Below are 27,981 nucleotides of genomic sequence, written 5' to 3'. Positions count from 1 at the left end.
AATGCTCATTGTCGTATGCTTGCAGTTTTAATATTTTCAGCACGTAAGATGGAAGCAGAGTGCTTAGCATATCTGTCGCAAACACTAGCGTCTCCTCCAAATGTTGACACCCGATGACTTTTTCCATCAACTGCTACACACACACACAAAAACATGGTAGAGAAGCAAAGCTAAATAAAATTAGCTGTTAACTTTTTAAGGCAGTTTCATGCTTGTAAATGAGGTAATATGTGTTAAACGCAACAGAAAACACACAAAAAATTGCATTAGCTACTTTGTGATGTGAAACAATAAACAAGTAACCTTTTCTTTCACAATTTTGACCTCATTTGATCTACGGTTGATCTAATGTTTTGCACCTTCAAGCAAAAGAATGCAATCCAAATATCCAGCAGATGAGAGGCAGAGTCGTTGCCAATTCTTGAGTAAATACTGAAAAGGTAAATTTACATTGATGAATTCAACCAATTCACTGATCTAAAAAAGGGACTTGATACAGGAGAGTCCCGCAAAAAAACAAACAATTAAAACCATTATCATTGCCGTTTAAATACGACAAAATTTGGAATGACATCCCTGAAAATATGCTTCTTGTATTTTGAGCATTTCTATATTCAAATTTGTAGTTTTTTTTCAGGTTCTGTAACACAGTCAACTCAAACGGTAGTATAAGTTAGGCCGGTAAACATGGTTTTAATTAGCAAAGCAGTTCAAGTGCGTGAAAGTAGGAAGGTATCCCATGAGAATGTGAGATCGAGTGCATATTTACACTCGAGTGAGAGACATTGGTGTCATACACTCACCGGACACTCCATTTGTTTACCACATCCACAATAGACACGTGATAGTGGGAAATCATCAACCACAGTGAGAATGTCAATCGAAAGTCGCTCTTACCGGATCTTATTCGAGCTATCAATTGTTGAGCCATCGCGTCCACGTGGAACCGGTGCTGAAATATACAGTATTTAAACAGTCAGGCAATACTTAAAGTTCCGTGTAGGTCACCGGGGTGACGCCATGGATGAGGAGCGTCGGCCCCAAACCGTTGGTGACAGCTTCTAGCTGGGCCAAGTACGTCTGGGAACAGTCGTGATGAGCGGGGGGGCGCGGTAAATAAAGGAAGCGAACAGCAGCCTGAGAACTATGTTCTATCAACATGGAGTTTACCGCAGACAGGAAGTGGTCAGAGAGGGCGTGGCTCTGCTCCTTCCCATCCTCGGTGTCCGTCTGAGCGTGGTGTTGCACCACCGAGTCCCACGGGACGATTTTGATGGAGGCTCGGATGCGAAGCTTTTTGAGCAACTCCCGAAAGGTCTCCTCGTCGACCACCCATCCCTGGTCGCTGGACTCCGTCTCCACGTTGAGGAAGATCCTCATTCGGGCGTGGCGCCACTTGCTGGACATGTTGAGCACGCAGGCCATCTGCAGCAAAAAGAGGCTGCACACGTCCTGATAATCGCGACAGCCCGGCTGCAGCAGGTTGAGAGGCCACACGTCGATGGTCCGCTCCGAGCCGTCCACTTTGCTCTGCTTCCCTTCGCCTTCCAAGTGGAAAAAATAGCGGCCCAGGCACACGTTCTTGTTCATTTTGATGGCGTCGGCGATGATCCCCACGTACTCTTCGGGAGAGAGCCAGCGAGGACTCTCCACGTGTCGAACGGGAGGGAAATGGGCCTGTAAGGAAGGCAAGTCAACCCCGAAATTATACTCGCCTTCTGGGCCTTTTGCTACGGAGGTGCCACAGAAGGCGGTATCTTGCAGGAAGAAGTCCTCGGGGGTGCAGCTGTCATAGAAACCCAAAATCAGAGTGTTGGGCTTCATGCCGCCTGGAACAACAAACAATAAACAAATAAATAAACGAACCAATGAATGAACCAATGAATAAACCAATAAATGAACCAATGAATGAAGCAATGAATAAACCAATAAAAAAGTGATAAATGAGCTAATAAATGCACCAATAAATGACCCAATAAATAAAGCAATCAACCCAACACACACACAAATACATACGCAAGTAAATACACCAAAAATAATAAAAATAAATAAATTCATAAATAAATAATGAATGAACCAACAAATGAGCCAATAAATGAACCAACCAAACAAACAAACACACAAATATAAATAAATAAATAAACCAATGAATGGCCCAATAAATGAACCAATAAAACAAACACACACACACACACAAATGCATACACAAATAAATAAATAAATACATGAACAAATAAACAAACCAATCCATAAACCAAACAAACAAACAAACACACAAATAAATGCACAAAATAATAATAATTTAAAAAAACTAAATAAATAAATGAACCAATGAATGGACAAACCAAACAAACACACAAATGCATACACAAATAAGAAACAAATAAATGAACAAACAAATAAACGAACCAATAAATAAACCAACCAAACACACAAAAGAACACACACACACACAAATACATACACACAAAACTAATAATAATAATAAAAACAAATGAATAAATAAATGAACCAATGAATGATCCAATAAATGAGCTAACTAACCAAACAAACACACCCACAAATGCATACACAAACAATAAATACATACAAAAATGAATAAATAAATAAATGAATACATGAACGAATGAATGAACCAATAAATGACGTAAACGAACAAATACACACAAATACAAAACAAGCAAAAAACTAATAAAATGATTGCAGAGTCAAGACTAAAATCTAAGATGCCCCTCCCCGTAATCTTTTCTCACCGAGGCCCGTGATGCGTAGAAGATGCTGCGTTCCTTGCCTGACCGATGGTGAAAGTGTCAGGTCGACAAAGGCCTTCACCCCGAGCTTGTCGACTAAGCTCAGCCAGAAGTTGTATTGCTGCTGCACTGGGTCTGACGGCAGCGAATCTAAATCACGGACGAGATAAGGACTCATCAATGCAGACAACTGATGAAAAACATGGATGCCGGACAGATCTGAACGTGCGGGTGGTTGCGCAGGAGAAACTTTCAAACGGGAAATGGAAATGTCTGAATCTCAATGAAATGTTCCTCATTGAAAATCATGATTGTTAACATCACAGTAACATATGAAACATCTCTCACAAAAGAATTAGTAACAGCTAATACAAGCTTCTGGGCTACAACTGTTTTTTTGGTAGTTATATTCATGACTTCCTGTTCAGTGAAATCATCTGCTATCAACAATGTATCCCAAGGTATTGTTGGCCACTTTTAAGAGGACCCAAAGAGTAAAAAGAGGAGTAAGATTGTCAAATAGCATTTGTACAGTTTAAAACACTATGTACTGTATATACCTCAACTTACAAACACCTTATCTTACAAATGTCAAATTTATGAAAATTAAACCTTATAATAAGCACTATTTTCATAATACACACCCACCACGGCTGGCGGAGTGATCTTCGGCGGAAGCACACAACCGAACAGCACCAGAGGTTAAGTTACCAACAGTCCTTATGGAAGGTGACTCTCCTTCCATAAGCCATCAACGACCATCAAAAAGGTAAATAAAACTTTATTTTACAGCAGTTTATTTCTTTAATTACAGTCCCCATGTAATGCGCCTCTTTCCAAACAGCAATTCCCTTTGACCTTCGACCTCCAACGCCATTCCATCAAGCCATAAATGACCATCACAAATGTAAATAAAGTGACTTTATGATACAATTCAGTGTATTTCTTTCATTACAATACAATAGCACATTTATTATACATAGAATAAGGTATGTTATGTGTAGTTTTAAGGCTTATTTAGTTGAAAAGTATATTTTATGGAAACCCGGGAACGGATTATTCCCATTTTAATGGTTTCCTATGGGATTTTTTTTTTTGAGATACACACTTTTCGCCTTACACACTCTGTCTGGGAACCGATTAATTTCGTAAGTTGAGGTCTCACTGTACTAGGGTGAGGTAGCCATTTTAGAGAAAAAAAAACAGGAAGTAAAGACGTTGCGATTGAGAACATGCATTTGCCGCATATGTCTGTGTTTGCATGGCAGGAGGGGCCGCTCGAGAAAGAGATAAACATCAGTTAATGCCGTTAGCGGCAGATGTCCCACGCAGAGCATGCAGGGAACATTACCCAGATCTCCAAGCTGAACGTGGCCCATCACAAAGAGACCTCCTTTTTTCAGCTGGTTGACAAACAAGATGAGCTGGCAGGAAGAGCGCGGATTGGCCACCATCAACAACACCTGCGGCCTCCAAAACTTCACATGGTCTTTCCTCACATCCAACATCAGTAGATACTTGCGCACCTAAAACCACAATCGATAGTCAGAAAGCTCTAAGAATGAATCTGGATGCTCATCGTGGTACCTGATGGAAGATGAGGGCCTGGCTGATGTAGCCCCAACTACTGGTGGGAGAACGGTAGTGGAGGAAAAGCAGCAGAATCAACAGGAGGACGATGCTCCCCGATGAGTAGACAGGGTTGATGACGAACATCATGACTAAGCAGCTCAGGATCCCAAGCAGACATGTGTGCCACGAGAAAAACTGGAAGGTTGGCCTGTAAAACACAGAAACGGATACAGACACCTGTTGTGTGGTTGAAAAATACATAAATAAACAAAAAATAAATAAACAAATATGATATTTAACTCATTCACTGCCAGACGATGTGCAAACGTGTGTCCACTCCAGTGCCAGGGTTTTTGTCATTTTCAGTGAAATTGTAGGTGCCACAGAATATTGAGCATTAGGACAACATAAACATTCAATTTAGCGTAGGAAACCTTAGACTCTCTTCTTTCGTTTAGAAAAAAAGAGTTAATTCCCAAGTTATATGGGTGTGGAGTTATCTGAGCTTGAAATGTGGGACAATTCAATGCAATACACACATATAGGTTTATACAGCGCTTTAATAACAGCTGAAGCTGGAACAAAGCGCTAACATGGACAAAAGGCAAATGCCGCCCCTCGTGGGAGGGAAAAACATGGTCAGAGGTCTGACCATCGCTTTATCATTACCCCCCGCACGAAAAACCAAAACCCGAACAAATTCAGGAATGGCGCTTAACGTCATGCTTTTCAATTCCCGAATAAATTACGGAATGGCAGTGAATGACTTAATAAACCAATAATTAACTAATTAATTAATTTGGTAAAAGTTGTACAGACGCTCCCCAACTTACAAATGAGATATGTTTATTCCGAATGGACGTTCGTAAGGTGAATTCGGATCAGTGATATATTTTGTATGGAATGTATGTTTAGGGTGTATATAAGTATGTTTAAGGCTTGTATAAGTAACCTGTATAGGTTTGTAGTGAAAAGTAAACATTTAATAAAATATATGCTCTATAAAGATATGTACAACTGGAGAGAATACTACCTATGTTACGACAAACATGTTTGTTCGTAACTCAAATGTTCGTAAGTAGGCGAGCGTCGGTACAAATGTTCCGATGGGGTCTTCATTGATATGATTTCAACCACCACGCTGAAAAATGTGAGTGATGATTTAAAATAAGGAGGATCACACGACAACATCCTAAGACGGGAAAGCTACCGGATCCTCAGGATAACAACTTTACAATGATAGCATGGAAATCCCATTTGTGCTTTTATTCTGGGGTCCCCAGCCCCTGCCAAATTGTGTTTCTGGCCATGGCCCCCCTACACGGAGGACGCGGAAACCTTCCAAAGCAATAACATTTTTGCCAGGTCGATTTATAGTCATCAGCCAGCAATTACCAGCAGGGGGCCTCGCTGAAAGCCCTTTTCCAATTACGTGCGTCAGAAAACCTTCTTAACCCACATCACCGGCCTACGTCAGACCCCAAAATGGCATAAAACGCCCGGGGGGGGTTGGGGGGGGTCGCATTTTTACAGCCCATAGCTTGATAACGACATGCTGCCAATTCATGTTTCCCTGTTGGTGCGGCCATGACCCCAGTAGCCTATTATCCCAAAGGGTTAAGAAAGCTTCTGAACCTACGCCGCGTGCCATTATAAATGTCACTTTTTGTCAGGGTCTATTTCAATCTATTTTTTCCAGGTCACCAGCTGTCACATAATGGTGATATTTACGCACAGCATCACTGCTGCACGTGGAGACTGAAACCATTGTAAAATTATAACTAATAAATGATAAATGACTATAAATGACAAGAGCATGTTACAAAAACTCAATGGTTATTTTTTTAAGAAACTTGAGCAGAGAATACAAAGTTAGGAATGGGGAGAAAAAATTGGCATTGCTATGCTAGTAATATCACTTCTGTGTTATGAGGCATTAAAGGACAACAGACACAATGTTTTTGTTTCCTAACTGACATCAGAAAAACGTTTCATAGCATCTAAAATGCCCGGGCTGATATTTTTAGTCAAATGCAAAACACCAATTAAAATGAGTTAAAGTGTCCCAAAACTACTTCGAAATGACCTCGTAGAGGCCGAGTTTCAGAAGGTCCCGCCCCCTTGTTCGTGACGTCACGCCAGGACGTTTTGCCTTGCTCTAGATTCAAAACAATGGCTTCAGATGTTTTCTTGTTACTCATCCAGTTATGAATATGATTCAAATAGTTCTGAAGAGGAAAGCAGACATGTTTGCAATCGATTAAAGAAGTCCTCCCGTCTCAATTCGAGCCGTAAGGACTCCAATGTAGCGTTCCAGAAAATAGACAAGATGGTGCACAAGCTCCGTTGGAAATGGGATGATTTGTCTGCTGGGAATTTGTGTCAACTAATATCAAATAGTAGTCTTGGTGCAACACACAACGATTCACCATCGCGTTATTTATGTTTTCTAATTTCGCCATAAACACGGATAAACATGAAGTTTTCAGACCAAACAAAGTACCCAAAATGCATTGTGTGTCGCTTTCTCGGTCAGGGGCGTTCCAGACGTGACATCACGTCAGGCATCGTCACCAACTCGAAAACAATTCTTGCTGAATAAAATATAGCTATATGCGGTGGAATCTTTGTAAAATACGCTCAGTAGAAGTCATTTCAAGTGATTTTGTAAATTATAGATATAGAGATGTCGGTGTTCCTAGTTTAAGGTGATTATCATGGATATCAAATAAATGCACACAGATGTATGTGTTTTTGAACATTTAGTAGAGTTTCAGTTCAATTTCTCCTCTTCACAATAAATCAAAAATGAAAAGACAGCCAGTTTAGGAAACGCATGTCGGACCATAGCTTGATGTTTTTTCATTTCATGAAAACAGTTTGAAAATAGGCCCTTCGTGGAAGGTGTGCCAAATACTCTAAAAACCCTGATAGTACGGAAAATACGGCATATTGTGTAAAACAGACAGACTGGTGAGAATCATCCCAGTAGTCTACACGGGTTACCTGAAATTTGGGGCCGATGCCCACTCAAGCGCCAAACAAGCGAGGTCAACAGCTGCATAGGCCAGCAAGTAGAAAACGGTCACCAAGCTGGCGACGGCATTGAGCTGGCCGGCAAACACCACACCCTGTAATGCAAATGCAAATCGTGACGATGTGTGAATCGCCCACACCCCCAAAAACCGTGAGCCTAAAAAAAAACTATTTGGCTAGCTATTTTTATTTTTAGCAGGATAGCTATCGAGCTATCTATTTTTATTTTTAGCGAGCTATTTTTTTTTTTTTTTTTTAGCTAGCTAGCTATTTGTATTTTTAGCTAGGTAGCTCGCTAATTTTATTTTTGGATAGATAGCTATTTTTATTTTTAGTTAGCCATCTAGCTAGCTATTTTTATTTTTAGCTCGCCAGCTAGCTATTTTTACTTTTAGCTAGCCAGCTAACTGGATAGCTAGCTCGCTAGCTCTACGGTATTCCTGCTAACCTGTGCCAGCCCCCACGTATAAACCACTGCCATCCATGGATTGCCAGACCTTGTTGTGATCGTTGCGGGTGCTAATGGCAAACCTATGGGGGGAAAAAATGATTAAAACCACTGAGAAAAAAAGGACTTGGGAAAGAAATGGTAATGTTGTCTTGGGAGATGAATTAGTACCAAACAGTTGGTCCACAGCAAGAGCGTGCAATATACGGGACGCTCCTATCATGGAACACATTGCGGCAAACAGAGCGCCGCAGTAGATCCCAATGGTCACAAATGGTGGCCAGATGTTAATTCGCTGGAGGAAACCATAATCCTGAATCAAAAGAGTTCTAGATATGAAAGGCAAAAAAGTTAACTCCAACAGTATTTTATTGTTGCTAAGTAAAAATTTTGTTTTGCGTCAATGTCTCACCTGTCACAAGTGGCACTGACCAAGATGAAGAAAAGGATGTAGATGATGAAGGTGTAAATGACGGCCACGATGGTTCCTTTGGGGATGGACACGCTTGGTGTTTCCAAGTCTCCTTCAGTCACAAGAACAATAATTGGTGAGGACAGAGTTTGTGTTATATTTCTATGTATATTATTGGCCTACAATCCCTTAATGCAACACATTTTAAATCTTCAAATTGCATAACATGATAGTATAATAATAATGACAATGATAATAACAGTGATGACAATAATGATCATAATACTAATAAAAATAATAATAACACTAATAATAATAACACTAATAATATTAGTAACACTAATATTAATAACATTACTAATAATAACACTACTACTACTACTACTACTACTAATAATAATAATAATAATAATAATAATAATAATAATAATAATAATAATAATAATAATAATAATAATAATAGGTGGCCCCGTAGTCAAGTGGTTAGCACACCGGCTTCCCAGTGCAGAGGTCGCCGGTTCGCGTCCCGGTCCGGCCTCCCTGTGTGAAGCTTGCATGTTCTCCCCGGACCCGTGTGGGCTTTCTCCGGGTCCTCCGGTTTCCTCCCACATTCCAAAAACATGCATGGCAGGCAGATTGAAGACTCCAAATTGTCCCTAGGTGTGAGTGTGAGAGTGACTGTTGTTTGTCTTTGTGTGCCCTGCGATTGGCTGGCAACCCTGAATTGGTTGCTGAATTGGTTGTCCCCCCGCCTCGTGCCCGAAGACAGCTGAGATATGCTCCAGAACCCCCCGCAACCCTAATGAGGAATAATAATAATAATAATAATAATCATCATGATGATGATAATAGTAATTATTATAATAATGCTAATAATAATAATGGTATTGCTACTAGTCTCCTTGGGAGCTTTGAAAGGCGCTAATAAATAATAATGTATTATTATTCTTACTATTCACGCAAATATATGTATAGAACTTGTTTTGTACTGCCTGGGGGGGGGAGCAGAAATGGTGCATTCCTCATGGCGGTAGTAGATCACTCATCACCTGACATGTTGGCTCCAGCCATGATTCCAGTGCAGCTGGTGAACATAACGGCGAACACGGTGGCAAACGACATGACCGTGTTGGTGCTGTAGTCCATTGAGTAACCGGCTGCAAGGGAGGAGGTGGCAAAGAGTGACACGTACATTAGATTGTCAATATTTCCCAAGGAGGAGTGCGCGTTCAAACACTCACGTCCCAGGTTGTTCTTCAGCGTAGTCACGTTAAAGCCGGTGTAGCTGGCGTTGTAACGCAGGGTCTGATTGCCAGGACCCTGGTGACTGATGACAAAATCCAGAGGCTTGACGGCCACGGAACTGATGAAGACGGACAGCAGCGAGATGGTAACCAGCAGCAGGATGCCGAAGGCCATCCGGGAGTAGATGTGGGCGCCCACCAGGCACACCACCAGACACAGCAGGAGGATCACAGTCGAGTACAGCACGGTGTACCAGTAACCTTGAGGGAGCACTCGCACGCCCTCAGACACGGATGTTTCTGAATTCAATTAATAAATAAATACAAAAATAAATAAATAAACAAAGATCGAGTCTTGTAGGAGATAAGCTTAGTTCTTGCAAAGGCTCAAGATAAAGCATTTGATCAGATTACATGAATAAAGGCGGTCTTGATTGATACAGTGGAAAAGTTGTGTTTTCATAACCCCCTCCCCAAAAAAAAACACTAAATCGATAAGCGCTTAAATTCAATCATAATCTCAGCTTTTACTGCCACAGATAAACACATTCGTTGAGTAAATTTCCTGATTTAATGACCTGTACAAGAGGCCATTATTTCGGATGTGAAATTAGCACAGCTTTTGAGTTGAAGAACACGATTAGCTGATAAATTCTTGCTTCTCACAAAGAATTAATATTTCATATCATTGAAAATTAAATACCGTTTGACTGAGAAAAAACAACATTACCTGCATCCATGCCAAACACATCAAGAATAGCCTCCACCAGACCAAGAACGTATTCTCCACAAGCAAACACTTTGGCTAAGAAGAACATCAAACCAATACTTCCTCCGAACTCGGGCCCCAGTGATCGACTGATCATGTCTGATGAATAGAATCATGGGGTTTAGTTTCCAACATGAGATCAGCACAAAAATGCAATTTCAAGAAGGAAGCATACAGTAGGCGCCGCCTCCCTGTATGGCCCCGTTGGTAGAAATTGCGCAGATGGATAAGATGGTAAGCGTTATGATTACATAGGCAACCACCACCATCAGAAGGCCTTGCAGGAGCCCCGCGTGGCCAACCACAAAACCTGCAAAATGAGCTCAAGTCAACTCAGGTTCATATGAATATCCGCTGATGCTGCCGTGGAACGTCACCTCACCCGTTCTCAGAAACAATATGATGCTGAACATGGAGAGGATGGTCGGCACCATCACACCGAAAAATGTGTTGAGCTTTCGGGGCTCTTTACTCGGCGTCTGAGAAGTGCAGTCAGGGGATGTGTCCACGACAGTGCCGCAGGACGCCACCGCCATGCTGAGACCGCACACCCCTGAAGTGATGAGGGGGCTGCGTTCGTTTGACATGGTCGCCTCCTCACTTTGCCCTGCAGAACGCAAATCAGCCAACGAATTAATTCATTTGAAAATGCAGTACTTAGTGGTGACCAGCAGAGGTGCTGAAGAGTCAGTTTGTGGTCTACACGAATAATATTGACAAACAGTTGCAGTCACGTCTTTTCATTTTTATTTGTGTTTGGCAGTATTTAGCTCAGTAAAACACAATAATTAGAAAGTCCATTAAATATATACAGTATAGTTTGTTTGGTCAAAGACATTGCAGCTGACATACTGTATATCAATGTATATTTCCAGCAGCTCATGTATTTTGTTTTTCTACTTTCATTCCTTTCATCACTTTGCTGCTGTGAAATGTAAATTTCTCCACTGTGAGACTAATAAAGGCAAATCCAATCCAATCCAATCCAATCCAATATTTCCCCACCGTGAGACTAATAAAGGCCAATCTAATCTAATCTATTTTATATTGAATGTGGCAAACACCAGGAGACCATTACACTGGTCAACAATGTATTTATTTAAGAGAAAATTTAAAACATAGATGTAAATGTCAAACAACAATTCATATTTGTGACTTTCCCACATTTCCCCTCTTTTCACAACACTGGATGATACATTTTAAAGAATTGAAGCAGAAAGCCTCTCATGTTCACCATCCACACTGCTTGTCACATGTTCAGAGCTCATGAAAATGAGACTCAAAGTGGCGTTACATTATAACATTTCCATGACTTCTTACTTTATTAATCGGGTCATCTGAGCATGTTTAAATGCAGCAAATTTCCTTTGAACTGGCTCACGAGTCTTATGCAGTATTTTGTTGAAGGAAGTTGATGAAAAGCCATTCTATCACAACAGTCACCTGATTCAAAAATGTGGACAGATGCATTTGACTGGTCATGTTACTTGCACAATCAATGGGATCTACATTCTTTTCTTATTTTCCACCTCCATGGACAGTAGAAACGCTTTGTTGACAAAAAGCACAGAAAAATTCAACAATTACTCTCTCGCTGGAATCCCCAGCGTATGACGTTTGTGATGCGTTGTGCATAATGAAAGCTGCTCCACACCTCAGCTTGGTATTTGGCGCCACTTGGCTCACAGCTTTGTGTTTCATTTTACATTAAACCCGAACAAACAGAACTTGGCAGCATGCCTTTCTATTTTTTTGACCCACTGAATGTTCATTCATCTATCATAACTTAAATTAAACTTTTCTTGTACCCAAGATTTTGAAATCATTTAAATTGTGAAGCTAGGCTGGTTTAAATGTCTCCTGGTATGTTCCACATATTGTTGGGGGACAATATTGTGACGATCGCTCGAGTGCTAGGAGGCAGACCTCGAGCGACGGACTTTTGGTGTTAGGGAAGGACCCGAAATACACGGCGTGACAGGCTTGGGTGGATAAAGAGTCTTTACTGGAAACAGCGTCAAATAATAACAAACAGGGATGAGTGAAGGAAGATAACTGAATGATAGCAGACCTGGCAACACGGACGTGGAAATGGCAATGACCAAGAATACTCCGACAGAAGACGGTAGTGAGCGGCAGACAGATATAGGCAGAAGGCACAATCAGTGAATGACAATCAGCTGTGGGAACCCAGGTGAATGATGATTGGAGGGGCCGTCTCCCAAGAATGTCGGAGGAGGTGACAGGAGGGGCGGGGCGCGCCCCGGATGGCAGCGAGATGTGACAGTGCCCCCCCCTCAAGGGACGCCTCTCGGCGGCCCCCCAGGTTTGGATGGGTGAGCCGCATGGAAGGCCCGGGTGAGGGATGGGTCGAGGATCCAGGCCCGTGGGACCCATTGACGTTCCTCAGGTCCATAGCCCTCCCAGTCGACCAGGTACTGCACTCCTCTGCCCCTGCGCCTGGAGTCCAGTATCTCCCGCACGGTGTAGACTGGTCCGTCGTCCAATATCCGGGGGGGAGGTGGGGGGGTGGGCGTGGGGGCTAAGGGGCTGGTCTCCACTGGCTTGAGGAGGGAAACATGAAACACGGGGTGGATCCGCATGGTGGGTGGTAGCCGGAGCCTCACCGAGACCGGGCTGAGGATGGCCTCGATGGGGAAGGGACCCGTGAAGCGTGGGCCCAGCTTGGCCGAGGACCCTGCCAGCCGAAGGTCCTTCGTAGATAGCCAGACCTCCTGCCCGACCTGGTAGCTGGGTGCTTGCCGTCGATGGCGGTCTGCCACCCGCCGGTTCCGGGATGCGGTGCGTGACAGGGCGTCCCTGGTCTCCTTCCAGACTCTGTGGGCCCGTCTGAGGTGATGGTCGATAGACGGGACCTCCACCTGGCCTTCCTGTGTGGGAAATAAGGGCGGCTGATAGCCACAGGCGGACATGAATGGGGACCGACCTGTGGCTGCGGAGACCAGGGAGTTGTGGGCGTACTCCACCCAGGGTAGGTGCAGGGCCCACGACGCCGGGTTGTGGAGGCACACGCACCGGAGGGCCGCCTCCAGGTCCTGGTTCTTCCTCTCCGTCTGTCCGTTGGTCTGGGGGTGGTACCCAGACGACAGGCTCGCCGATGCCCCTAGGGACCGACAGAAACGCTTCCATACCTTGGACACGAACTGCGGTCCCCGATCCGACACGATGTTAGTCGGAATCCCGTGGAGACGGACGACGTGGTTAACCAGGAGTTGAGCCGTCTCGGTGGCAGACGGCAACCTGGTTAACGGAACGAAGTGGGCCGACTTGGAGAATCGGTCCACTATGGTGAGGACGACCGTCTTGCCACGGGAGGGGGGGAGGCCTGTCACGAAGTCGACGGAGATGTGGGACCAGGGTCTGGACGGAACCGGTAGGGGCTGGAGGAGTCCGGCCGGGGGCTGGTGGGAGGCCTTTCCACGGGCGCAGGTCGGGCAGGCCTTCACGAAGAGGGTGATGTCCCTCCTAAACCCCGGCCACCAGAACCGTTGGGCGATGAGTTGGATCGTCCTGTTGACCCCCGGGTGGCAAGCTATCTTAGATGTGTGCCCCCAGATGAGCACCTCGGTGCGTAGGGGGGGGGGGACGAACAGGCGATCCTTGGGACAGCCCCTGGGGATGGTGGTGGTTCCCTGGACTTGTTGGACTTTTCTCTCAACCTCCCACCTCAGGGCGCCCAGGATGCGCTGGGCCGGCAGGATGTTGGTGGTAGTCTCCTCCCTTTCTGCCGGCTCATGGATACGGGATAGGGCGTCGGGCTTGGTGTTCTGTGACCCTGGGCAGTAGGTGAGAGAAAAGTCAAAACGGGTGAGGAAGAGTGACCATCGGGCCTGCCGTGAGTTAAGTCTCTTGGCCGACCGGATGGCCGCCAGGTTCTTGTGATCCGTGTAGACGGTGAAGGGGTGTTTAGCTCCCTCAAGCCAGTGTCTCCATTCCTGCAGGGCCAGGACGACCGCCAGCAGTTCCCGATTGCCGACGTCGTAATTGGCTTCGGCGGGGCTGAGCCGGCGGGAGAAGAAGGCGCAGGGGCGTAGCTTCTGGTCGGTGGGAGAGCGCTGGGAAAGGACGGCCCCTACTCCGGACTCGGATGCGTCAACCTCGACCGTGAACGGAAGATCCGGGTCGGGATGACGCAGAACGGGGGGGTTGGTGAAGGCACGACGGAGGCGGTTGAAAGCCCCCTCAGCATCGGGAGTCCACCTGAAATGGAGCTTGGTGGACGTGAGGTTAGTGAGGGGGAGTGCCTTCTGACTATACCCGCGAATGAAGCGGCGGTAGAAGTTGGCAAACCCCAAAAACCGCTGAAGCTGCTTGCGCGTCTTTGGGATCGGCCATTCCACCACCGCCTTGGTTTTGGCGGGGTCGGCCCTGAGCTGCCCCTGCTCCACCACAAACCCCAGGAACGACAGAGAGCGGACATGGAAGTCACACTTCTCTGCCTTCACATAGAGCCGGTTTTGCAGGAGCCGCGCCAGGACCCGTCGGACGTGTTGCCGGTGTTCTTCTGCAGAGCGAGAAAAAATAAGAATGTCATCGAGGTACACAAAAACAAAAACATTGAGGAAGTCCCTGAGCACATCATTAATTAAATTCTGGAATACGGCGGGCGCGTTCGTGAGCCCGAACGGCATCACCAGGTATTCAAAGTGCCCTAAAGGCGTCTTGAAGGCTGTTTTCCATTCATCCCCCTCACGGATTCGGACCAAATGGTAGGCGCTGCGAAGATCTAATTTGGAAAAAATGGTGGCGGACTGAAGGGGCGCAAAGGCCGAATCCATGAGGGGGAGAGGGTATTTGTTGCGGATGGTGATGTCGTTCAGGCCCCGGTAGTCAACGCATGGGCGCAGGGATCCGTCCTTCTTGTCGATAAAGAAAAACCCTGCGCCCAGCGGGGAACGCGACGGCCGAATGAGTCCTGCCGCTAGAGAGGAGTCTATGTAAGTGCTCAGGGCTTCCCGTTCCGGTTGAGAAATATGGTAAAGTCTGGAGTCCGGTAATGGAGCCCCTGGCTGCAAGTCTATAGCACAGTCATACGGTCGGTGGGGCGGCAGGGATTGGGCGTTGTCTTTGCTGAACACCTCCCGCAGGTCGTGGTAGCAATGTGGCACGCCTTTGAGGCAGATGGCCTCGGGCGGGCCACCGCGGGAGGGGTTACGCCCTGCCGTAGCCGACCGCAGGCAGTTAGCGTAGCAGTAGGGGCTCCAGCCCTGAATGGTGGGGCCCTCCCAAGAAATGGATGGGTCATGGGCCTTGAGCCAGGGGAGACCCAAGACCAATGGCGCGTTCCGGGAGGGCATAACAAGAAATTGACGGTGCTCCACATGGTTGCCTGCCACTCAGAGCTTAAGTGGGGCTGTGAGGTGGGTGACCCGGGCTAATAATCGGCCATCCAGGTCGACGATCTCCTTAGGGGGAAGGAGATCTAAAAGTCGGCAGCCCAGCAGGTCGGCCAGGTGGGGGTCGATAATGCACCCGTCGGCCCCCGAGTCCACTAGTGCCCGCACTCTTTGGGAGCTGGAGGGGCCAAATAGTTCACTCTCCAGCTCCAACCGTGTGACTCGTGTCGTGGACTTAGCCCCCAACGGATTCCGTTTCGGCGGGGACTTACATTGGCCGTGGGTCCTAGGCTGGGGGCCTCGGGTGCGACGAGCCCTCGGGTTGGAGCGGTCGTCTCCCCCCCCTATCACCATCGGTTCCCAGAGTCCCTCCTGGGGCTGCGCGCGGTCGCTGCCGGGTGTGGTCGACCGGGGTCGGCTTCGGGGTACCTCGGGCCGTCGGTCGCTCAGCTCCTTTCGCCGCTCTCGAAGACGCTGATCCAAGCCGATGACAATCCCGACGAGGTCGTCGAAGGTGGTGCCGGCGTCGCGGGTAGCCAACTCATCCTTTAGGTCGGAATTCAAGCCGCGACGAAACACCCCCCTCAACGCTCGGTCGCCGTAGCCGCTGCCAGCGGCCTGGATCCGGAAAGCGACGGAGTATTCTGCGGCCGAACGGGCCCCTTGGACGCAGTCGAGGATTCTCCCTTCCGCCTCGACCTCCGTCACTGGATGGTGAAACACCCGGCGAATCTCGGCTACGAAGTCCGGATACGAGGCGCACAGCTCCGGTCGGGACTCTCGTACCGCCAGCACCCATGATTCGGCTTCACCCGCGAGCAGGCTGGTGATGAAGGCTACCTTAGCCTTATCGCTAACGTAGGCGTCAGGATGTTGTTCAAACACGAGCGCACACTGCATTAGGAATTGAGCGCAGCGCTCGGTTTCGCCTGCGTAGCGAGAGGGTTGGGGTAGCGGGGGCGTGCGCCTGCCCACGGGCGGGGGGGGAGGAACAGAGAGGGTGGCGATGCTCTTTTCCATCTCCTTGAGGCGTTGAGCCAGCGAGGTAGTGGCGTGGCGCATTTCCTCAATCGCCTGGGCCAGCTGGCTCGAACGCTCCGCCTCTTGTACAAGGGCGGTAAAATACCTGTCAACGCCGGCGGGGTCCATGGGTGGTCGGAGTATTGTGTGACGATCGCTCGAGTGCTAGGAGGCAGACCTCGAGCGACGGACTTTTGGTGTTAGGGAAGGACCCGAAATACACGGCGTGACAGGCTTGGGTGGATAAAGAGTCTTTACTGGAAACAGCGTCAAATAATAACAAACAGGGATGAGTGAAGGAAGATAACTGAATGATAGCAGACCTGGCAACACGGACGTGGAAATGGCAATGACCAAGAATACTCCGACAGAAGACGGTAGTGAGCGGCAGACAGATATAGGCAGAAGGCACAATCAGTGAATGACAATCAGCTGTGGGAACCCAGGTGAATGATGATTGGAGGGGCCGTCTCCCAAGAATGTCGGAGGAGGTGACAGGAGGGGCGGGGCGCGCCCCGGATGGCAGCGAGATGTGACAAATATACTGTAAACTGTTTCTCTTTTGCTGCTTTCTGATAAGGATGTTGACTGACAGTAAGTTTAAACTGCAGTCATAATGGTTAGACATATAAAACGTGACACAGAACAGGTGCTGTGTAGGTAGGCCATGATATTGATCTGTAACAGTTTTAAATTACTTGGATTGTTGCTGATGCTGAAAATAAAGGATGCCCGCTGTTGCATGTGTTAGTGCAAACCGTCTGGAACCATCTAAAGGGGCCATCTCGTGGCCCCTTGCCTTAGTTTGGAGCACTTCCACGCAGACTGCCAATTGTGTCACATTTACGTTGAATGGGGCTGGGAGCTGAAAAGTTTGCATTTTGAAGAGGCATCAAGAAGAGTGCTCCCTTGGCATTTTTGTTTTGAATCAGGAAGTGAAGCAATGACGAATCGGTAGCACACTGCGTTTAAAATAAAAATACGAATACTGCACAATCGAAATTGATAAACGCACTTTTGAATTCATTCAAGCGGGTAGTCATGCTTTATGCTACGGTCAGAAAGATCAGACTTACCGTGACGCTCTCTCGACAAACAGTAGCCCACTTCCGGCTTGAAGCCCCAGTCGTCTTGTGTATGATGTCCGCTTTACGTCCACTTGCTGCTGGCTGATGTTGTCCCGGGACGGCGGTCGGCACCGAGCTGCGGCCCAAGGAATATGCGCAATAACATCACAGGGGTATGACACGCCTTGTACTGCGATTATTTGCTCGAAACTGTCACGGGAGTGCTGAAAAGTAACCATGTGACTGAATAAAAGGGGACGCCCCCACTATTTTGAAGCCTCGGAAACAAGGGCGATGCAACTCTCCGACATTAGCCACGCCTCTGACGTCACTAGGCGGAACAAAAACACAAACTTGCGATCGATCGTTAATTTTATTTTATTATGTTATGTCATTATTTGATTTCTTCGTTTATTTTCAAATTCTAAAAGTCTATACAATAGTCTGTGTCTATAAAGGGCGATGCTACTCTCCGACATGAGCAACGCCATTGACGTCATTACCCGGAACACAAACACAAGCTTTCGATCGATCGGTTATTTAATTATATTATATCATTTCATGTATTATTTTATTTCTTCGTTTATTTTCACATTCTAAAAATATATACAATGTTCTGTGTATGTGAAGTTGTATTTTTTTTTTCAAGTTAGTGATGTTTTTTCCGCACTAGGGGGCGACGTTGTAAAATTCAAATAGAAGATTGCTCCGAACCACATCATAAGACACGTTGATGAGCTTGAGGAGGTAAAAAAAATGATGGCCGGCGGGCCCACCTGCAATTGGGCGTTGACCACAAGTCCATGGTGCATCCCATCTTTGGCCCAAAACACCAACTCACTCATTGACCAAGTAAAGTCAAGAGGAACAGAAAAGTGTTGTTTTTCCTCAGCTACATGACCTGGGCCCATCTGTCTATTTTTAAAAGGAAATTTTGGCCATTAACTGTGAATTTTAAAACGCATGTTGCAATATTTTTACTCAATGAAAGAGTGGAAGGCTTCAAACAAAAGATTCTCGGTCATGGGTTGTTTACACAATCAGAATCAGAATCAGAATCATCTTTATTGCCAAGTATGTAGAACACACAAGGAATTTGTTTCCGGTCGAACACGCTGCACTAGTATCATCAGCAAAAAAATTGCAAAGAGGCACTATACAATTCTCAAACTCAAGTACATGTACATAAATAGCAAGACATAAAATATAAGGACTTCAGACCTTTTGTCCATATTCTGAAACTCAAATGTCTACAGTATGCCTATAGCAAAAAAAAATGCATTAACCTTTGTATTGTGGACTTGCTAATTATCTGTCATTATTTTTAACACAATAATATGAAATTCAAACTATTTTCAAAATGACTGCCCCTCAGTAAACACATGAGATTCCAGTCGAGGGAAGTTCAAATGAGAATGTTGTTAGATCCTCATTTAGAAAAAAACGATCACGTTTGTGCAAGTGCTAGAACAGTTACAGTTACAGGCAATCCCCCAATGGGGCCCATCAGCTGATGTGACCACAAATTGAAGTCTAACTGGGATGCCTGCCATTACAAATGTACCACATCCTCATCCTGATTTTTCAAATGGGCATGAAACATTTAAAGTGTGAGTGCCAAACATGCAGTTGTTGGTTGAATATTCGTCGATGCCTTTCCTACGCAAATTGACGGTCGCGATGTTTGCCTGCTGCCTTATCATGAGAAAGAGAGATGGAAATAAATTATAACTCGCAAGATAGAGACATATTTGCTAATTATTTTCATATAAAAAATAAAAACGCTATTTTGTAATTTAATTACGAGATGCGAGATTTGACGGGTTTGCCTTTCTATTGTACCTTTTAGGCGATTGATGAAGAGGGAGGGAGGAGGAGGGAGCGAGGAGGCGGACGGGGAGGAGGAGGAAACCACTGAGAGAGAGGAAGGAAACGAAGATCACGTCACGAAGAGCAACATCGGAGTAAAAAAAACAGAGCGAGTGCTATTTGACGCTCCTTTGCTCGAGACGAGCGTGGACCGAACTGGAGCTTATCTTTAACCACCATGTCGACGTGGACTTTTTCGGCGTGAAAAAGGGGGTGAAAGCCGCGACGCAGCAGCTGTGGATGAGTGGGGTGTTTTTTGTGCTCTTCTTTTTTTTCTTATGTGGAAATGTGTGAAGACCTCCTCCTCTTCCTCCTCCGTGTGCCTGCCAACTGACGCCTCTTCGATTGCATCTTCTCTGCATATTTCCTTTTTTAAAGATACATATATAAAACCACAAGAGATAAAATAGTTATTGTTAAACCCACGGTTTTTTTTATTTATTCAAAGGAGTTGGCTTTTTTCACAACAATCAAAGAGGAGCATCGGTGGAATTAACAGGTAGCCACCCATTATTAAAGGGAATAGGCCAGTTTTCACGATGTAAGATGGCTGGGTGATGATGATGATGATGATGATGATGATGATGATGATGATGATGAAAACGATGATGAAGATGATGGTGCTCTAACCATCTGCATTGAAAAACATCTTGTTGCTATGACTGCCTACATTCGCCTGCTGACCATTTTGAATGAAATACAGAGCATTCTTCCGTGCTGTAGTGTAGTCATATTCTGTTTAGTAGAGGCCTCCGCGTTTGACTGTGGCAATGAGCCGGGCCTCACTATCTCTGACATTACACTCTTCATGTTAGCTGTGGGCTCTCCTCCAGCTGCAGATGTAACCATGGTGTGCAAGTGAAAGGGGTGGGGCAGCATGCTCTTAACCCAGAAAGATAGAGGAAAAAAATAATAATGACCCATGAGCTGATCGTGCATCCATCCAGAGAGATGCCAACAGCAAATATGATGTAAATGGTGAAAATATTTGTTTAAATGTGAAAATGTGACATTTTGTCTTCTAATGGATAATTGCAGGCCTCAATTTAGATGCTTTAAACATTCTTAGTTCCTCAATGGTTACACAAGCATTGGTGTCACCCCCTTTTGGCTTCTCGCTGCCAATAATTCAAGCCCCTTCAATTGATTCAAAAACACACGTTTTACTGCGTTGCAGTGACCCAAGTAGGCCTCCAGCAAAAAATCTGATCCCACATGGAGATATATTAACCTTCTGAGTTAATAATAGTGTGCTTCGCTTTGGTACACAAGAGTAACAGGTCCCCTCGGCTTTTGTGGGAGTGGTCCCTTAGCATCTTTTGCCTGCTAGCGATGCACGCTGGCTCTGTGGCATCTTTAATCTGTGCAGATTATTATTCCACAATTCAACCGGGCACAGTTGTAAACAGATTACAGGGTTTATTCTCACTCGTAGATAGGGATTAAAATATTATGGTTTTATTGATTTTTTTTTTTTTAATCTAATGTCCAAATAAGGGATGAAGAAAGGTCATTATTAATTGCATTACTCACCAGACAATTCATAAATTACACAGATTGAGACTCGGTCTCGAGATCTACATGACAAATTGTGTCTTTTAGAATAAAAACAAAGATTTGAATGCAATTGTTGGTCGCCTTTGGCGAGAAGCGGTCTTCGATATGCCATGTAACCAACGGCTCGCACATTGAAAATCTAATAAAACAATGACCGTGTTTTCCGATGTATAAGACGTGTCCCCAATGAATGGTGTATTTGCAAACTTTTGCCATAAGTAAGGCACACCAGACAATAAGGCGCACATTCAATGAATGAAAAAAGTTGTCCAAATCTAATATTTAAATATACAATCGTTTTCCAAATATAAGGCACACCACATTATAAGGTGCTACAGTTGAGGTTAATCACTTCTTCTTCTACAAGGGGAAAATTGACTTCACATATAAGGCGCACCTGCGTATAAGGCACAGGGTCATGTTTTGAAGAAAATCAAGGCTTTTGGGTGCGCCTTATACATCGGAAAAAACAGGACTGTACATGGATTTTTGTATTCAAATTTTAGCTCCAAAAACTTAGGTGGCTTTCAGCAAATAATAGTTTGGGTTTCATATCTTCAAGAATTATTGAGATATAAGGTAACGTAAAGTGTCACAAACTTAAAGGACAACCGACACCATTTTTTGTTTCCTAATTGACATCAGAAAAACGTTTGAAAGCATCTAAAATACCCAAAACACACAGGCTGATATTTTAGTCAAATGTAAAACACCAATAAAAATGAGTTAAAGTGTCCCAAAACTTCTTCAAAATGACCTCGGAGATGGCGAGTTTCAGAAGGTCCCGCCCCCTTGTTCGTGACGTCACGCCAGGACGTCTTGCCTTGCTCTACAATCAAAACAATGGCTTCAGATTCTGAGAAGATGCTTTCTTGTTACTCATCCAGTTATGAATATGATTCAAATAGTTCTGAAGAGGAAAGCAGAAATGTTTGCAATCGATTAAAGAAGTCCTCCCGTCTCAATTCGAGCCGTCAGGACTCCAATGTAGCGTCCCAGAAAATACACAAGATGGCACCCAAGCTCCGTTGGAAATGGGATGATTTGTCTGCTGGGAATTTGTGTCAACTAGTATCAAATAGTAGTCTTGGTTTAACACACAATGATTCACCATCGTGTTATTTATGTGTTTTCCTTCTAATTTCGCCATTAACACGGATCAACACGAAGTTTTCAATCCAAACAAAGTACCCAAAATGCATTGTGTGTCGCTTTCTCAGTCAGGGGCGTTCTTGACTTGACCACCAACTCAAAAACAAGACTTCCGGAATATTCAGCGCGAGTCTTAAAATGTAAAATCTAGCTATATGCGGTGGAATCTTTGCAAAATACGCTCAGTCGAAGTCATTTGAAGTGATTTTACAAATTATGGACACAACTTGTCCGGAGGTGTCGGTTGTCCTTTAAAGGTATTATACAGGAAGAAACCAATAATGAACTTGAAAATGTCATGCAGTAAGTATTTCAGTAAAAAAAAAGTGAAACATAACTGAACTGTATTTACGCAATGACTTTTTCACATTTGAGAATCGCAATTGCACACTATGTTGTGTCAACCGATTGTACACGAGCAGACGACTCTTAGTTTTACTCTTCTCCAACTAACAGGCGGCATCGACACCAAATTCCAAAATGAGTGAGCTGGAGCAGCTTCGCCAGGAGGCCGAGCAGCTGAGGAACCAGATACGAGTATGTCGAGTATTTCCTGGAGTCCCAAATCATTTGCGCTTACAACGTACCGTTGCATATTGTGACTTTTTCCTCCTCCATCCTCCCGTTTCTTGCTGTTTTGCAGGATGCCAGGAAAGCATGCGGGGATTCCACCTTGACACAGGTGAGTGTCACAATGATTGACAGTGAGAAGCTGATAGTGAGTTGATCAGTACGCGGTTTTATCTGGAAAACAAAAAGATCCCGTTATCCTATTTTTGAAATCTACTTGTCATTATGTGCAACCTAGATAACCGCTGGTCTGGATCCAGTGGGGCGGATACAAATGCGGACAAGACGCACCCTCCGAGGCCACCTTGCTAAGATCTATGCCATGCATTGGGGCTCAGACTCAAGGTGGGGCTTAACAACTCTCTGTGTATTCTCAGGTGCTCTTCTATTTGAAGCCTGCGATGGCTTTCCTCAGGGATCGGTGGAGGGCAAACACTTGCAAACCTTTGGAGGTTTCCCTCATTATTTCTTGATTTTTAAAAAAGCTGAGCATTAGACATGATTTTTATGATATATGGTTTATATTGTCATACCTATAGGCGTAGTCATGCTAATAAGGCGATACCAGAGCGAATGGGGCAATCAAAGCCAGTCATAGACCATTAGAGGTAATTAGACAGAACAAAATAAGTCATCAGATTAGTTTCAGGGAGTAGTCTACTGTACTGCACCGCCAACCTTAGAGCAGGGATGTATCAAAGCAGAGGTCTGACACTGCCACCTCTGTCCATTTGGGATATATATCAGGCCAGAGTTACCAGCACAACTTTAGTTCTCTGACGAAGCTCTTCGGATGAGGAGTGAAATGGCCGACACCTTCAAAGCAGTACAGATGACGGCTGAAGAAAGCTTTTCATCCATCAAGAAAAAAAGTACAAAACAGAGGGAGGGGAAAAACAGAGTCAATTCTGCTGAAGTGAAAAATGCATTTGCATCGATCACGTCATCTCCGAGAAGACGGTCGGAAGCCCAAGTGAGTGCTGATCTCATGATGTCATGCGTGTCTCCGCAGGCTTCTTGTTAGCGCCTCTCAAGATGGCAAACTGATCGTGTGGGACAGCTACACCACTAACAAGGTAAAAGCAGCACACTCGCGCACTCGTAACACTTATCCTGTCATTGTGAATTCCCAACATTTGCCGCAGTCTACGTTCTCGCCAAGTGTATCTTCCTTGTTATATTTGATAATAGTAAGAATACATTTCATTTATAGGCGCCTTTCAAACCTCTCAAGGTCACTTTACAATCACAGTATAAGTTTTTCTGTGGGTGAGTAGCAGCAGCCACACGCATCAGCGTTCACTCAACCTGGATCTGTAAGCTATCTATTGGCTAGCTAGCTTTCTCGCCGAGTAACTATAAAATTAGCTGTCTATTAGCTAGTTATCTTTCTATCTGAGTTACTTAACTATCGAATTAGCTGTCTATTAGCTAGCTAGCTTTCTATCTGAGTTACTTCTGGGTTGAGTGAATGCCTAGCTAGCAATCTGTAAGCTATCTATTGGCTAGCTAGCTTTCTAGCCAAGTTACTTAGCTATCGAATTAGCTGTCTATTAACTAGCTTTCTGACTTCCAGGTTGAGTGAAGCCCTGGCTAGCTATCTGTTAGCTATCTATTAGATAGCTTGCTTTCTATTTGAGTGACTTACGGGTTGAGTGAACGCTGGCGCGTGTAGCTGCCGCTGCTCACCCGCAGAAAAACTTATCTTGTGACTGTAAAGTCACCTTGAGAGTTTTGAAAGGCGCTTGGAAATGAAATGTATGATGATGCTGATGATGACGTAACTCAGATACAAATCAAGCTAGCTAGCTAATTGATAAACAATAATAATAATAGTAATAATACATTTTATTTATAAGCGCCTTTCAAAACTCTCAAGGACATAGCTAATAGATCACGAGCTAGCTAGATAGCTATCGAGCTAGATTTATAATAGCTAACAGCTAGCTAGCTAGCTAGCTAGCTAATAGCTAGCTATATAGATAGCTAGCGAGCCAGGCTGATAGCTGATAGATAGCATTAAGTTACAGTAGCTAGCAAGCTAGCTCGCTAGTTACAGTATATGCTACCTTTTTTTTTTAGATCCATGCCATCCCTCTGCGCTCCTCCTGGGTGATGACCTGTGCGTACGCCCCGTCTGGGAACTACGTAGCATGCGGAGGCCTTGATAACATCTGCTCCATCTACTGCCTGAAAACACGTGAAGGAAATGTCAGGATCAGCCGAGAACTACCCGGCCATACTGGTGAGAGAGTTTTACCTCAAATCGATGATCTGAGTGCACCTCGATTGGCCGCCTCATGGGGAAGGAGACTTGATTAAGATGCTCAATTAATCACTGGCAGGTAATGAGGCCAGATGATACCTCATGTCATCTAAGATCCCCGTCGTTGCAGGCTACTTGGCAAGAAGAGCAAATTTCTTTGAATAGAACCCACCGCGTGGGAAATGATGTGCCTCAATTTATCACAGGGTCATGAACTTGCATTCAAATATCACAATGATTGCCCCATTTTCTTCACTTGTGACTATGGACGTGTGTACAAAATGTGCTGGGGCCTCACCCGGTTTGGGTGTTAACTGTCAATCATATAATTCTACCACAGCCTAGAAAAATTGATATTTTAACCATGAAAATATATCGCCCTCACTGCCTTTATTTATTTGAATGCCAGGTCATCCATGTCCCAACAATGCTCATAAAAATGTCCGCACCACCCTTATCCACATGAAATCAGATTTTATTTGTTTCCTTCTTCACTATGACATGTTCATCTGTATGACGTGCAGGCACTTGTAGGTGACAACAACGCACTCTAAAGCTACCAGGCTTCAAACATAGATTTTGAAACAAATCTCTCAATTCACTTTACAGTGTATTTAAATATTTGAAATTGAGTTATTTTGAGCATTAAAAGTAATAAGAGCAATAAGAACATAAGGGCATAAGGACACCAGTGACCATCTATGGAATGCCTGTGTAATGAAAATTACAATGAGACTTAGAGTTAGTTAACTCATTCACTGCCATACACAAATTTATTCGGAAATTAAAAATATGACGTGGAGCGCCGTTCCCAACTTTCTTCGGGTTTTTCTTGTGCAGGGGTGCCGATAAAGCGCTGGTGAGACCTCTGGCAATGTTTTTTCCTTTCCACTAGATGGCAGTATTTCTCTTTTTACCACGTTAGCGCTTTATTCCAGCTTCAGCTGTTGATAAAGCACTATATAAACCAGACCCAACCAGATAACTCCAGACCCATATAATTTAGGAATAAACTCTTTTTTGCACTGGATTGGACACATTTTGGCACATAGTCTGGCAGTGAATGAGTTAATATTGTTTTATAATGCATTTGTGCACTATTAATCATTTGCTCCAATCAACCTTACTGCTAACAATACTCTCCACACATGAGTAAATGCCATGATATGAGGAAGTACACTATAGCAAAATAGTGAATGGTGAGCTGTCAGGGTCAGCAAGGCCTTCTCTGCTGCCCTTAACACTCTCAGAAGTACTGACCCACATACATAACCTACATTCTAATATTGGCCCATGAATTTGTTTGCTTTTGTCATTCCCATGTCGTTTCTCTCCATTTTGTAATGTTTCTCATGTCGGTATGGCTTCCGGTATTTGTAGGTTATGTATTTTTTTTGGATCATTCAGATTTCAGCCTTTTTTTTCCTCGCCATGTCAGTCCAATCTACTCTGGGCCCTCACAATCTTTACTGCTGTTTATTGGAACTATATTAGCCATGTTGTTTTTTTTTAATAGCTCATAGCTTTGGGTTTTCTGCGTGTTTTATCTCAGGTTACCTCTCATGTTGCCGTTTCATCGACGACAATCAAATCATCACAAGCTCAGGAGACACCACCTGGTGAGCATAAACAGTCCCGCGATACACGTTTCACAAATTTGAGTTGTCTGACCTCCGACGAACCTTTGCGTCAAGTGCATTGTGGGACATCGAGACAAGCCAGCAGACCACGGTGTTTTCGGGCCACACGGGAGACGTCATGAGTCTGTCCTTGGCGCCCAATCTGCGCACCTTTGTGTCGGGAGCGTGCGACGCCTCGGTCAAGCTGTGGGATATCAGAGACAGCATGTGTCGACAGACTTTCACCGGACACGAGTCGGATATCAACGCCATCTGTGTAAGTGTCCAATGACGGTCAGGTTATGTATGAAAAAAAACAACAAACATGCACATAAACACAACGAAAACCAATAAGTGGTACAAAAAGTGTACAAAGATATTTCAATGAACGGGTGTCCAAGTCATTCGTGGAATGAATTCAATGTGAAAATCAAGATACCGCTGTATGTCACAAACGCAATGGCAATTATGTAATATTAATGATGCTTCCCATGCGCTACATTTTGGCAATGCGAGACTATAGCTGTCAACAAATGTAATGGAGATTAGCTTTTGGCTAGCAGGTATCATGCTAGCCACACAAGATAACAAGCGCAATCCTAACTACTGTTGCACATGACTGCATTGATGGAGAATTTAGATAAAAAGAAAACATTCAAGCTTTTGGTATTTCATTTTTAAAGGTCTCAGCAAATCTATTTTGCCTTTTGTCATCTTATCGTCTCTACCAATCAGCAGTATTTGGCACGACTATTACCAAATGCTTTTTTAACTTATTCACTGCCATTCCCGAATGTATTTGGGAATTCAAAATAAGACATGGAGCGCCATTCCCAAATTTGTTTGGGTTTTGGTTTTTCTTTGGGGGGGCGAGAACGCGCTGGTCAGACCTCTGGCAATTTTTATCCCTTCCAGGAGGGGGCAGCATTTGCCTGTTGTACAATCGCCCCCATTTCAAGCTCAGCTAACTCCAGACCCATATGACTTAGGAATAAAGTCTTTTTTTCTGATGAAAGAAGAACGTCTAAGATTTTTTATGCTGAATTTAATGTTTATGTCGTCCTAAAACTCAATATTCGGTGGGTCCTGCAATTTGAGTGAAAATGACAAAAACCCTAGCACTGGAGTGGACACATTTTTTTGCACACCGTCTGGCAGTGAATGAGTTAACAGCACACTGACTAATATGACTTGAAATTATTCTTGTGTTTAGTTTAAAATGTTATCTAGTGAACTCACCTCTGGCGTTGTCTCCCTCAGGTATTTACGCAAT

At 44.6% G+C, this 27,981-nt stretch overlaps 2 protein-coding genes across 3 annotated transcripts; one reads left to right on the top strand and one right to left on the bottom strand.

Moving 5' to 3' along the window:
• Positions 1 to 4: 4 nt before the first annotated feature.
• On the bottom strand, positions 5 to 17,954 carry slc12a9 (solute carrier family 12 member 9). 2 transcript variants are annotated; one of them, XM_089016819.1, is made up of 14 exons: positions 17,685 to 17,952; positions 10,614 to 10,838; positions 10,407 to 10,541; positions 10,193 to 10,330; positions 9,460 to 9,762; positions 9,268 to 9,375; positions 8,219 to 8,330; positions 7,978 to 8,135; positions 7,807 to 7,889; positions 7,329 to 7,453; positions 4,338 to 4,530; positions 4,102 to 4,276; positions 2,754 to 2,900; positions 5 to 1,829 (listed from the first exon to the last, which is right to left on the bottom strand). In XM_089016819.1, the coding sequence occupies exons 2-14, from the start codon at positions 10,816 to 10,818 to the stop codon at positions 988 to 990; spliced, it is 2,724 nt and encodes a 907-aa protein (XP_088872945.1). In that variant the 5' UTR covers positions 10,819 to 10,838; positions 17,685 to 17,952; the 3' UTR covers positions 5 to 987. The 2 variants fall into 2 exon arrangements, with proteins under 2 accessions (XP_088872945.1, XP_088872944.1); XM_089016818.1 differs by having other exon boundaries at positions 9,268 to 9,762; positions 17,685 to 17,954.
• Positions 17,955 to 19,549: 1,595 nt separating this feature from the next.
• LOC148886385 (guanine nucleotide-binding protein G(I)/G(S)/G(T) subunit beta-2-like) lies at positions 19,550 to 27,000 on the top strand. Its single transcript, XM_089017686.1, has 8 exons — positions 19,550 to 20,043; positions 22,710 to 22,790; positions 22,897 to 22,935; positions 23,062 to 23,168; positions 23,836 to 23,899; positions 24,906 to 25,068; positions 26,642 to 26,708; positions 26,784 to 27,000. The coding sequence occupies exons 2-8, from the start codon at positions 22,734 to 22,736 to the stop codon at positions 26,998 to 27,000; spliced, it is 714 nt and encodes a 237-aa protein (XP_088873812.1). The 5' UTR covers positions 19,550 to 20,043; positions 22,710 to 22,733.
• Positions 27,001 to 27,981: the final 981 nt, after the last annotated feature.

Source organism: Hippocampus bargibanti, linkage group LG16, assembly GCF_051943395.1.
Source record: "Hippocampus bargibanti isolate YZ-2025 linkage group LG16, ASM5194339v1, whole genome shotgun sequence".
Classification (NCBI taxonomy): domain Eukaryota; kingdom Metazoa; phylum Chordata; class Actinopteri; order Syngnathiformes; family Syngnathidae; genus Hippocampus; species Hippocampus bargibanti.
Note: the sequence above shows the minus strand (reverse complement) of the source record. Positions and strands in the feature narration are given on the sequence as shown.

Coding starts and splice junctions, on each gene's coding strand:
- slc12a9 (XM_089016818.1), bottom strand. CDS start 10,818: ATGTCAAACGAACGCAGCCCCCTCATCACTTCAGGGGTGTGCGGTCTC. Junction 4,531..7,328: donor GCATCGGCCCCAAATTTCAG/GTAACCCGTGTA, acceptor TGTGTTTTACAG/GCCAACCTTCCAGTTTTTCT. Junction 2,901..4,101: donor CGTTCAGCTTGGAGATCTGG/GTAATGTTCCCT, acceptor TCCGTGATTTAG/ATTCGCTGCCGTCAGACCCA.
- LOC148886385 (XM_089017686.1), top strand. CDS start 22,734: ATGAGTGAGCTGGAGCAGCTTCGCCAGGAGGCCGAGCAGCTGAGGAAC. Junction 23,900..24,905: donor ACAGCTACACCACTAACAAG/GTAAAAGCAGCA, acceptor TTTTTTTTTTAG/ATCCATGCCATCCCTCTGCG. Junction 25,069..26,641: donor AGAACTACCCGGCCATACTG/GTGAGAGAGTTT, acceptor GTTTTATCTCAG/GTTACCTCTCATGTTGCCGT.